The sequence below is a fragment of the Ochotona curzoniae genome, unplaced genomic scaffold, assembly GCF_017591425.1.
Source record: "Ochotona curzoniae isolate NIBS_2020 unplaced genomic scaffold, NIBS_Ocur_1.0 contig_3190, whole genome shotgun sequence".
Lineage (NCBI taxonomy): Eukaryota > Metazoa > Chordata > Mammalia > Lagomorpha > Ochotonidae > Ochotona > Ochotona curzoniae.
The window spans coordinates 9,775,646-9,788,166 of NW_024465751.1; the positions used below are offsets into that span (position 1 = coordinate 9,775,646).

The 12,521-nt window shown below is 47.7% G+C and overlaps 1 protein-coding gene across 3 annotated transcripts in view; it reads left to right on the plus strand.

Annotated features, from left to right (window-relative positions):
• DERL1 (derlin 1) overlaps positions 1-8,649 on the plus strand; it is a 31,710-nt gene extending 23,061 nt beyond the window's left edge. For 2 of the 3 annotated variants that reach the window (XM_040979358.1, XM_040979359.1), the window contains exons 6-8: positions 884-936; positions 2,625-2,735; positions 6,426-8,649. In XM_040979358.1, the coding sequence (XP_040835292.1) occupies positions 884-936; positions 2,625-2,735; positions 6,426-6,564 (303 nt within the window). In that variant the 3' untranslated portion in view covers positions 6,565-8,649. The remainder of the gene's footprint in view (positions 1-883; positions 937-2,624; positions 2,736-6,425) is intronic. The other variant, XM_040979360.1, reaches the window with a different exon arrangement.
• The last annotated feature ends 3,872 nt before the right edge of the window (positions 8,650-12,521 follow it).

Genomic DNA, 12,521 nt, shown 5'->3' on the forward strand with positions numbered 1-12,521 from the left:
ACTGCGCGTGTGCGTGCGTGTGCGTGTGCGTGTGTGTGTGTGTGTGTGTGTGTGTGTGTGTGTGTGTGTGTGTGTGTGTAAGAATCTTGCCTTTGAAAATCTGTAATACTTTCTCATTCCTTGTTACTTTTTTTTTAAGCTTTGTAGTGCTTCTCGCCATTTTCCACCTGCAACATCTTTTCAGTTGTTTTTCCTCATGTGATGCCTGCCCATTCTAACATTTGAGTTGATGCTGAGTATGTTTTGTGAGGCTCCTGCATGGAATTACTCTTGGTCTTTGGCTTTTTTTGGTACTTGAGATTCTTTTGTGATGCTTACCACATTCAGCCTTGTTATGTGTTAATCTTTTTACTCATTTGTGAAGTGCCTCACAGCCCCCTTAATTCTTAGTGTAGTGTGTTGAATTTGGTGAGGGGCTCAAATGTTGAATTTTCCTGAAAGCTTATTTGGAAGAGTGTTAGTTTGAGATATCAGAGTGAATGAAATAGTGAAATAAAAATTAAAGATACAAAAGATGCAGCAGAAGGACCTAGGAAGCTGGGGTGTTTTAGTTTATGGTGGCTTCTGTTTGGAGTCTTCAGTGTGCTTGGCATATGGGCCGTGTTTTCGGTAGCATCCTAGGTGTTTGTTACTGTTCGTGCAGCAGGGTGCGAAGTGTGTCTAAACTCTGGGTCCAGGATCCTGTACAAAAACACTGAGAGTGGGTCTAGGGAGAGGGTATTAGACCCAGTGAGGGCATTGCCTGCTTGATGAGAAAAGGTTTGCAGGGCTTTCCAGGGGATCCCAGCCAGCCCATCAGCATAGCCTTTCTCCCTGCAGTCCCCCTCCTGGCTGTGTGCATTCTCATTCACCTATTATCTTTTTTTTTTTTTTTTTTAATTAGGCCTGTTACTTACCCTGGGTTATCCTTGGATTCAACTATATCATCGGAGGCTCGTAAGTGATGATAGCTTTATTTAATTGGGATCTAATCCTTGGAAAACCTATGTGAATCTTCTTTCCTTAATCTATAAAACCTTAAGTCAAAGCATTGATATGTTAGAAGCATATATGTGAGGAATAATTTTCATTGCAGTGTAATTGATTAAAATGCAGGTTTCTAAGGGTATTTAACATTGATTGGTTGTTTAGTTCCTTGTTAGATATGGCATCCTCTCCCATTGGAGCAAGGATAAACCATTTGTGTCTGAGTTGACTCTCCTAAGACCTGGGTATACAATTACTACCTCTTCTATTAAAGCATTTCCAGTCACACAATAGGGAGGCTTGCAGATGGAAAGCAGTTTTCTAAGGGATTTCACAACGCTAAAGTTTTGGCCGTGTAGAGTCTGATTGCTAGCTGTTGGTTTGGAATTAGAACAGAGCCTTAGGAAAGTCTCTATGTGTGCAGTCAGAATTTTGAAGGGAGGATATCGAGGCGCAGCTGTTCCACAAACTCGCATTTCTTCTGCTGCAGAATCTTGTCAGCATTTTAATAGTTCTGGTTGCTCGCATGTCTGACACATTTGCTCTGTGCGATCGTAGCTGCTTCTGTATGTTGATAGGGAGGCGTGAATGAAGGAGGAGACAGGCTGTGTGAAAGCATAGTGCGTTCAGAGCAGGGGTAACGTTGGGAACTCTGTAGCTGTTGGCTTGTTCTCGATGGGAGTCATGTTGCAGGTGGAGACGGGAAGGATGTGTCACAGTCACAGTGGGTCTGTGACATTTTAAGGTGACCTCCTTGTCAGCCATGGGGAAGCTGAAGGAACTCTGTGCACACCTTAGGAGGTGGATGTGAAGGTCTGTGTTCCCTCACCATCTCTGGCTTTATGCCCTCCAAGGTGCAGGAGCTGAGGGACGGGTGTAAGCAGCTCTAGGGCTAGGAGTTGAGCTGTGTCTGGTCTCTCTCCTTAACTCCCATGTTCTGCCTTTGGTAACCATTGTGGGTTCTTTTTTTGTTCTTTTTTTTTTTTTTAAGATTTATTCATTTTTATTGGAAAGGCAGATTTACAGAGAGAAGGAGACAGAGTAAGATCTTCCATCTGTTGGCTCACTCTGCAAGTGGCTGCAAAGGCTGGAGCTGAGCCGATCTGAAGCTAGGAGCCAAGAGCTTCTGGGTCTCCTACATGGGTGAAGGGACCCAAGGCTTTGGGCCGTCCTTGACTGCTTTCCCAGGCCACATGCAGGGAGCTGGATGGGAACTAGAGCATCCGGGACATGAACCGGTGCCCCACCTGGGATCCCAGCACATGTGAGGTAAGGATTTAGCCACTGGGCCATCATGCTGGGCCCGGGTAACCGTTGTGTTTTCCCACTTGGCTATAAACAGCATTGGTGACCACTAGCAGTCAGCAGTGAGCTTTGTGTTTCCCCATTGCTAGAAGAAGGAAGTAGCACAGCAGCGTTGGGAGGATAGACTAGACCTTAAGGGAGATGTCAGGGGGACGGCTGGGCATGAAGATTGGTGGCCTTCTTGGTTCCTTTCTGCTGCAGAATGCCCGTGCCATCATGCCAACAACCAAGGGGCTCATCGGAGAGCTGTCACCTCCTCCCGGGGGCTGGGAGCCTCTCACTTTGCCGTGAGTCACACCTCAACACGTCTCGTTGTGTGATGTTTTTAACTGAACCCAACTCTCTGTTTACAGGGTGATCAATGAACTAATTGGAAATCTTGTTGGACACCTTTATTTCTTCCTAATGTTCAGATACCCGATGGACTTGGGAGGAAGGAATTTTCTCTCCACACCTCAGTTTTTGTAAGTGTTCTTTCCCCCTCCTTTAGTATGCATTCTGCTGCCTGTGTTCTGTGTTCTGCTGGGAGCTCCCTGAGAAGTGGGGTTTACTTCCTTTCTGATGGAAGAGTGTGAGCCGACAAGTGCTACATCCTCTAGTTACACAGTCCTGGGAAGCCAGAGATTGAAGCTGTCACTCAGTCTCCTTCAGGGTACAACTTTAGCTGGTCAACCCTCCCCTTTCCCGACCCGATGACGGGTCGCAGGAAGCATTTCAGCCCCGCTGGGCAGGGTGGACCACCTGAGGCCCGCCTTGTGCGCAGTGGAGGGCTAGGGCATGGTCGCTGGGCTGTGGTTGGATCTCAGTGCTTCTTGTCTTAGAGGGTTGGTTCTCCCCATGTTTTCAAATTTATTTATTTTAATTGCAAAGTCAGATATATAGAGAGTAGGAGAGACAGAGAGAAATATCTTCCGTTTGATAATTCACTCCTCAAGTGACCATCACTGCTGGTGCTGTGCCGATCTAAAGTCAGGAGCCAGGAGCTCTTCCAGGTCTCCCATGTGGATTCAGGGTCCCAAGGCTTTGGGCCATCCTTGGCTGCTTTCACAGGCCACATGCAGGGAGCTGGGTGGGAAGTGGAGCTGCTGGGATTAGAACTGGCATCCATATGGGATCCTGGCGCGATGCATACAAGATGAGAACTTTAGCTGCTAGGCCACGGTGCCAGGCCCATCTCCCTCATCTCCCCGGGATTTCATCTGAGGAAGGAGGAGCTTAGCAACTTGGTTGGTAATTGGAAACATTTTTGTGTTAAATGCTACATGGTAGAGGTGTTGTAGGCCTGCTCAGAGTTCAGGAGAAAGGGGTGTGTAGTGGATTGCTGGTTGGTTGTCAGGGATCACTGACACGAGGAGACCAGGGCCATTTGGCTCTTGGAATTTTTTTGAGGCAGATGTGAGTTTGGAACCCATTTCCCTCATGTGGCAGTTTTGATGATGGGAGAGTGGCTAAGGAAAGCCTCCAGGCTTCAGTTCGCACATCTGTGAGCTGCAGGGGCAGCCCGTGTTTGCTAGGGTGTGGAAGGTCAGGTGTGCTGCGGGGCGCAGCGGTGGGCACTCAGCCTAGTCCCCAGCGGTGGGCATGGGGCGGGAGTTCGACGGGCTCAGAAGCCACACACCGAGGTCGGGAGTAGTAGGATCGTTCTGTCAGTATGGCAAAAGGCTAATGAAGAAAGGCCGGGCACAGTCGTCGTCTGCATGTCACAGCTCTGACAGTCACGCCTAATCCTGTGTCGGAAATGTGCGGTAATAGCTTGCATTTAAAAGCTTAAAAAAAAAGGAGAGAGAAAGATAAAAGCAGACCAGACCCTTTCACCTCCAGCTCGTTCTTCTGCTTTGCAGTCCTGTCATTCTTGCAGGGACTCAGGGCGGGAGGACTTGCGGGGCCCTGCTGCGCACCACTCTGTGCGTTTCTAGCTGGGGTTGTGGTTCTGAAAGGCGTTTCTATTGTGACCTCTCCGGAAAAGCACGGTGCCGGTGGACGTGTGGTATTTTTCCCTCCTGTTTCTTCAAGAGAAGAAAAGAAACTTGTTTCTCTTCTGAGCCATGGTTGCCTTCAAGCGAAAGAAACAAATGACCAGTCTGCTTTCTAATTATCAAAGGACATAGTGACAGCGAATTTGGATTTCTGGTGTAGGTTTATCAAGTAGGGTGGCAGATGCATCAATTAAAAAAAAAAAGTGGTGCTTTGGGGAGCAGCCAACAGTTATTTTCTTTAAATGGCCATATTCTGACTTAACGGCTTGCAGCTACTTCTCAATTGCAGGCAACAAAGTGAGTGAGATTCTAGTGGCAAAATCAGCAGCTCACTGGAACCCGCCTTCCACTTGAGCTTTCTCTGTCACTAGAAAGCCCTTCTGTTAAATTTTGCATAAAGATCAGATGACAAAGTGTAGCTGCTTGCAAAAGTAATAACTGCCTTGAAATTACCATAAATTTTTGTTGATTATGTGTAATTGGGCATCTTTTTATCCTAATTACTTGCATTTAATTTCACTGTCTGCTTAAGCAGTGAAGATGGTTTTCATATTGTCTTGAGAGTGAGTACCAAGGCGAGGCTGCTCCAGTGTGGCCTCGGAAAGTGGTCTGTTTGGTGACGCACTTTGGAGGAATATTATTGTGCCAGGAGTCTTGAGCGTGGAGAACCCAGTGCTTAGAAATGCAGTTGGTTTAATGATGAGGCTCTGAGTGTGGAGAGTTGAGTTGTGGAGTTCTGATGTATTGGTGTCTGCATTCCATTTGGGGAAGTAGTTAACTCCCTCTTTTTATACATAGTAAACTTTCTGCTTCAAAGGGTTTTTTTTTTTTTTTTTTTGCAGGAAGGGTAAGAAGGTATGGAGGAGAATATCTTCTGCCCCATCCCAGTTGGAAGGCATAGGTGTAGTCAGTAGAACAGGCACGGTGTGAGGCTCCTGAGTCAGGCTGCCTGAGTTTGAATCCTGTCACTTGAAAAGATCTTTACCCAACCTCATCTCCCTTTTCCTGTAGCAGTAGTGTGTACTTCCTAGGGCTGGGAGGTTCTGATGAGTTTATTGATGTGCTGTGCCTGTTACAAGGTAAATCCTTAATGAATGACAGGTCCACATGTCTTCTGTGTAACATTGTGTGCCAAGGGCAGGTATCTGTTATGGCTTGGCACCTGTGCTGCTAAGAGAGGTTTATCCATGGTATCAGATCATGCTGTTTCTAGACAAATTTTAAACATGAAGATCTGATAAATGAAATAGGTTAAAACACATTTTCAGTTTTTACAAAAATCTTACTCTTTTTTTAATCATAGTGAGTGAATTACAGAGAATGTTTGCACACGAATTCCCATCTACTGGTTCATTTCTGCAAATGCCCACAGGGGCTGGGACAGGGTCGGGCTAAACTCAGTCCAACTCTCTTATATGGATGTCAGGGACTCATGTCCTTGTAATGTCACCCAGCAGGAAGTTGGAATCTGGGATAGACCTGGGACTCGAGCCCAAACATTCCAATCCGCGATGTGTGTGTTCCATGCAGTGCCTTAACAGCGGCTCTTCCCCTGTCAGTTTTATAATGTAGGCGGTCAAGAATGGGAGCACAGACTTGGTTTTCTGAGCTGTTGTGTGACTCGTTATTTTATAAGGTGGGAAGTCCTTGCACCTTTTTGGGCCATGGCTTTCCTATTGCCTATGAAGTGGGAAGAAGGCATTTAGAGGACAGATTATGTGTTAAAACATGCCTAATCCTGCAAGTCATAAGCCTTTTTCCCAGTCCTTCCGATGGACTCAGGAGAAAGCATTGCACACAGCCAGCCTGTGGACTTGGCTTTGGAAAAGAAATTTATTGTACATCCTTTGATCCAGTTTGATCCATATTTAGATATACCAAGATGCTGTCACTCCCTCTTTCTGGTGGTTGGGCTTGTGGGTGTAATATTTTTGTTCTGCATGAATTACTTTTATAATCAGAAAAGAAAATGTTGGAGTGTGATTTTAACTGAAAGCTTGATAGACTTAAGAAATGGGCAAAGCAAGTGCCATCTGTGGTCAGGGCTTTGAGCTAGGTGCTGAAGTAAAACATGGTCCTGGCCTGGTTCAGGAGAGGGAGACGCACTTGGGCCTCACCTAACCACGCGAATTGTTCTCCTGAATTGTTCTCCTCGTCCTGTTTTCCTCTCTGCTGCAGGTACCGCTGGCTGCCCAGCAGGAGAGGAGGGGTGTCCGGCTTTGGTGTGCCGCCTGCTAGCATGAGGCGAGCTGCTGATCAGAACGCCGGAGGTGGAAGACACAACTGGGGCCAGGGGTTCCGACTTGGAGACCAGTGAAGGCACGGTCCTGACCTGCCCAGCAGCTGCTCCACTCAGACGGCGTTCCTCCCGGGGCGGGGTGTCCCTAACCACCGCATTCTAGCTAATGCTGTTGGACCTGACCCACACTGAATGTAGTCTTTGAGTATGAGACAAGATTTTTTTAAATCCTGGAGAAAAATACAAGTGTTCTCAAGTTTCATAATTCTCATTCAAGTTCTTACTGCTATGAAGAGCAAATATCAACTGCGCAAATTTCAAAACTTGATTTTTTTTGGTGTCTTTCCTTTTCCCTTTTCGTCTGAATGATGGGCTTTTAGCATCAAGCTGGGTGTGTGGGGTTGGGTAACCAAGCCCTAATCAGAAGGACTCTCCTTGCACACTTGCCTCCCTCCTGCTTTTCCCAAGCCCTTAAGATGGTTCTGCCTTTGACAGCTCTTTATTTATTGATTTTTGCCAAGGCGTGGTCACAAGGAAGCAGTTCACGCGTTCTCCCCCTTTGCGCTTTGGCGGCAGAACTGTGACAATAGGGGAGAAGATGAAGCAGTGGATGAAGCGCTTCTTCAGTCCTGGGAATTGCTTTGAACTGGCAGCAGTGGCGACCGTTTGCCACGTCTTCAGATGTTTTTATAAAACACCTCTGGGCCAGCAAGGGCCACAGATTCGTACTGAGGAGAGCTGAGGGGGGTGTTGCGAAGCATCTGCCCCCCAAGTTACGTACTTACAGCTGTGGTGGAGTTGTAACACAGGGGCTAGATTCAAGCGGTGGTGGACACAGGCCCTTCGCGTTTCCCGTGCAGGGCAGCCTGGCCTTGTGTTGCCAGCATAGTTGAGTGGTGCTGTGTTGGAAGGCTCCACATCACACTGGCTGCAGGGAGTGCTCTCCGGGGAGGCTGCTGGCTGTGGGTTCCATTTAACTCTCCTTCGGCGTGGGTGTGTTCCCTGAAAGCTGCAGGAGAGCCCCTCAGACCCTGTTTAAATTGTATTTCTTTGGTGTGTGTGTCCCCCCAACCCCTTTTTAGTCAAGCATTGCAGTTCATTGTGAGGAGGAGGTACAGCTCTTTTTGTGTGTAGATAATGTTTTAAAGCCCATATCCGCTCATCCAATTGAATCATTGCATAACCTGGCCTGGTGATGGCTCTGGATGGTTTGAGTTTGAGGTGCTTTGTTATTTGAGTCCTGGATGTACAAGCTCTGTGAGCCTGACCGGCTCAAGTACCTGCAGCTCCTTCTCCTACATGGGCTGTTTCCATCAGAGCTTGGAGCCTGGCCCCTCACTGCTTGGCTCCTCACCAAATAAAGTTACGAAGTTTTTTTTTTAGGCCACAGTGTTTCACACAGTTATTGTATGTTGTGTTTCTCTTATGAGAGCAAACTGCTGGGAGCAGTGTTGAGTGGCTGCCATACTTTGAGCCCACAGAAAGGCTTTGAACAAACGCTGTGTTCCAGCGGTATGACTGGTCGTTCCCCACTGAAGCCAGGATGTGTGTCGTAGCAGGAAGTGGGCATTTGAAGGGAGCTTCTCATTTTTAATAGAGCTTGTTGGTGTGGACCTCTGAGGCTCCATTTATGTAATAGGATTCTGTGTGTGTGTGTGCTAGGAGTGTGTATGAGCTTTCACTGTCATGGGTTTTGCTGTGGTCGTGCAACCACAATGGAACTTCCTCGTGAAGTTTAGAAGCCATCATGGCTCTTGGCTGCATGTGCACTCAGTGTTGAGAGGAATCCCTGGTGGGGAGTGAGCTGGGGTGTCCTGGCTGCACTCCGAGAACTGTGCCTGCCTGAGAATGCTCAAGTTTTCCTACAGGTTTGCAAGTATTCAGAATGCTTCAGCTCAAGGCGCAGTGTTCAGCCAAGTCTCCCGTTCAACACACTTGGGAAGGTGGTGTTTGTATTGCCGTTGTCCGCATTACTTGCCTGCTTCTCTGGTGTAATTTTACCACAACAAACTTTTTTTTTTCCTGATTTGCAAGCAAGACAAGATATGACTGTGGATTCTTGTTATGAATTGAAAAATCCTTACTTTGTATAGAGGACTTCTCTGTTAACTCATGCTTTTGTTAGTAAAAAACAAATTGTTGATTAAAATATACAGCTTGAAATTTTGTTAAGTTTCTATGTAACATGCTGCTGTCACTTAGTTCACTAATTGTCCCTTGATGAACATTTGGGGTCTCTGGGGTTGTTTATCTATGTGAGGGACACTGCAGAACGTGTAGTATAAGGTTTTGTTCACACCTTGGAGAAAATCTGGATGAATTCCTGGGAGTGGAAGTCCTGAAGTTTCATCTTAATGAAGGAGGATGCATCTGAGCTTTGAGTTGAAGTCCTGTTTGTCTGTAGCGTGCTCGAGGCATTTCTTCCTAAAACAAGTTTCACGTAACAGATTCCAGCAGACGTAACAATGTGCGGATTTACAGGGTGCCATGTGATGTTTAGTTGTGTATCCACACTGTCTACTCTTGGGCATTTCTGTGACACTTACCCAGGATCAGCAGGAAGCTGGATCTAAAGTGAAGTGTTTGAACCCAGCACTCCCAGTATGGGGTGTGGCTGTCCCACCTGACTATTTTGGAATCTTAAAGGGATTGAAGCACTTGGTTAAGATCAAGAAGCTGGCAGGTGCCAACCCAGAATTACAGCTTTGCTCCCTTACAGTTCAGGAGCCAAAGCAGATGTACTTGGGACATACTTTTTATTCATTTATTTTTATTGGAAAGTCAGTCATACAGAGAGGAAGATCTTCTGTCCAATGATTCACTCCCCAAGTGGCTGCAATGGCCGGTGCTGTACTGATCTGAAGCCAGGAGCCAGGAGCGTCTTCTATGTCTCCCATGTGGGTGCAGGGTCCCAAGGCTTTGGGCCGTCCTCAACGCTTTCCCAGACTACAAGCAGGGAGCTGGGTGGGAAGCGGAGCTGCTGGGATTAGAACTGGCGCCCAAATGGGATCCTTGCAAGTGCAAGGCGAGGACTTAAGCTACTAGGCTACTGTGCTGGACTCTGGACATACTCTTCATGAGAACTTTCTGCTGGGGCAGTTTGTTGTAGGGACATATCTGAGTTGTTGAAGATGGGAAGTTAATTTAGTTTGATAAGCTGCCAAAATTTAAGTGAAAAATAGTCTTGGATGGGATTTACCTGGAAAGATTGGCAGGCGGTCCCAGGTTGAGATGGGGAAAGATTCTTCATTCTAAGTAGGGCAAATGCTGCAAGAAACAGCAGGGGCAAGGGGGTTTGAGAAGAGAAATGTATGGCTGTGTGTGCAGAACACAGTGAGGGAGTGGCAGGGAAAGGCTGCCAAGTGGAAGGGGGCTTAGTCTGGAAGAAGCTTGTGATATGATTTAAACTGCCATCTGAGCAATCAGGAACCATGGAAAGGTTGTCACATTTGTTCTCTAGGAAGTGGCTGGCAGCAGTATGGGGGTAGGGAGTCAGGATTAGGGAGAGCAGAAGCTGAGGGCAAGATGTTTAGTGTCGGTTTTGGGGTGCAGGTGGAAGATTAAGATTGATCTACACCATGGAATTGGGGCTGGGTTGGTGTGGTTTACCCGAGAAAGAATCCCTGGGACTTAATGAGGAAGAGGAGGGCTTGGGTGAAGGGCTTTCCTTTGGTTATCTGTTTACAGAGCACTGCTTAAACAAGGTGTCATCTCCAGCTGAGCTTCATCTCCATCTGCTGGTGAAGGTCAGTGTCTTCCCATTTGGTCCTTGGGCTCCAGATCTCTGTGACACATCTCACACCTGTGGTCCTTAATGCCTCTCCCTTGGTCTGTGAGCATCAGACCACTGCATCCCAGGCATGGCTGTACCCCACAGCAGAACATGGGCCTGCCATGTCACAAGGCTTCTGTTATTTGCTCTATATCAAGTTTGATGGTAATGATGCTGGTGGGAACTTGTCTTCCGAGAGCATTAAAAGATTTTTATTTTTCCTACCCTGAAATAAGGTAATAAAAGAGGTTAGAGATAATGCGAAGAATGGATTCAAATTTAAAATACTTTTTAAAAAGGTAGTAAGCTAAGACACTGCTTGGGATCCTGCGTCTGCTGTGGAAATGCTGTTTTTGAGTCTGGATTTTGCCCCTGAGCTTCCAGCTTCCTGTGGCATGGTTCAAATATGGAGTAGCTGCCACCTCAAATGGGTGGAATTCCTAGTTCCTGGGCTTGGCTTCACCCAGCCGTGACTGTTGCAGATACCTGGGCAGTGAACCAGCAGGTGGGGGAGCTCTGTCTGTCTTCCAAATACATTTTAAAAGAAAGGCAGCGAAGCAGCTTCCATCTACTCCTGTAATTATCTCCTGATGGGTGCTGGTGTAATTTGGACAAAGGAAACAAGATACAGACGAAAGGCGAGCAAGACTGGGAAGATTCATTGAAGAGCTCAGTTGAACTACATGTGCATTGAGAGGGAAGGAGAGGCTCCTGCCGTGTCAGTGGGGCCCAGGGATCCCCCAGGAGGTGTTTGTTAAGCTCGCTCTGTCATTGGAAGCCTGAACCTGACTCAGATGGAGCTGCTGTCTCCTCTGTTGGTGCTCGTTGGGATTGATTCACTGAGTGGCCTTGTTGGTTGAGGGCGAGCCCTGCCAGCTGAAGGGAGCCTTTGGAATTTGATTGTAGTTGTCCTGTGATAGAAGTGGCAAACCTGACTGTAAAGGATGTAAGGCCCATCTGTCCCACACTAGGCCCTTCTAGACCAGAGGCTCTTCCTTGGAGGTGTCTGGGCCCCATATCGGAAAGGAAGGATTGGGACTTTACACCATCACATGCACTGGGTAAGGAACTTTATAGGGAGCAAGGAGGGCTCTGGTAAGTTTAGCAAAAAGGAAATGGATTGGAAAACTCCAGCCTAGCTCACAGGTTCCAGGGACCTGCTGAGAACCCTTACTGGAAAGGGAGCCTGGGAGCAGGCACGGACCTCATCCCATCTCTTCCTAGGCTAAACCAGAAAGGTCTAATTGAGGATCTTGAGGTGACGTGGTCATGCTGCGTTACCCGGGTGTGTCTTGAATCTGATGACAAGCATCCAATGAAAGGGGAGATTGAGAACTGCAAGGGGAGGAAGCAGAGGCACAGTGGAGGCGGTCATGTGATGACAGAGGCTGGGACTGGAGGAGGAATGTCTGGAGCCACTAGCAACAGGAGAGGCGAGAGGCAGAATCTTCCTCGGAGCTTCCTGCCAAGTGGCCTGCCAACACCTTGCCCTCACACATTTGGCCTCTGACTGTGCAAGCATGAGTGTCTTCTTTCTTTATTTAGTTTGACAGGCAGAGAAGATCTCTCATTCACTCCTATTAATTCTCCAAATGCCTACAGTAGCTGGGGCTGGGCCAGGCCAGAACCTGGGAGCTCAGTCTGGTCTCCTACTGGGTACCTGGGACCAGTTACTTGAATTGTCACCTGTTGCCTCCCAGGGTGCGCATTAACAGGAAGCTGGACTTAAGACTCCAAGCTGGACACTGATAAAGGATAAAGTTGTGTCAATGATTACACCAAATGCTTTCCCCTTTGGCTTCAATTTCCTGAGGGTGGGGTGGGGAGAAGAGAAAGCATGAGAGTTCTGCAGTGGCTGGGGCTGGGGCTAAAGCTAGGAACCAAGACCAAAAGTCTCCCACGTGAGAGGGAGGAACCCAGTGACTTGGGCCGTCCCTACTGCTCGCCAGAGTCCACCTGAGCAGCACGCTGGAGTCAGGAGCCAGAGCCGGGAATGGAACTCTGATGTTGAATGCCAGGCTAAACCTATACCCCATGGAGACGAAATTTCCATAATCACCAAAGTGGCAGTAATTCGTAGCAGCAGCCTTGGGTCCCTGAGGTACTGCGACAGCTTCCTGTGTGTCTTTAGTTCCTTAGCACAGAAACTGGCTATCATGTGCCATCCTCTGAGATGAGCCTTGCAATCTGTATCCAGCTCTGAGAGGTTGAGCGCTCCAGTCCCTCCTGGGAGAGGTGGCCTGCAGGCACCTCTGCGTCCCTG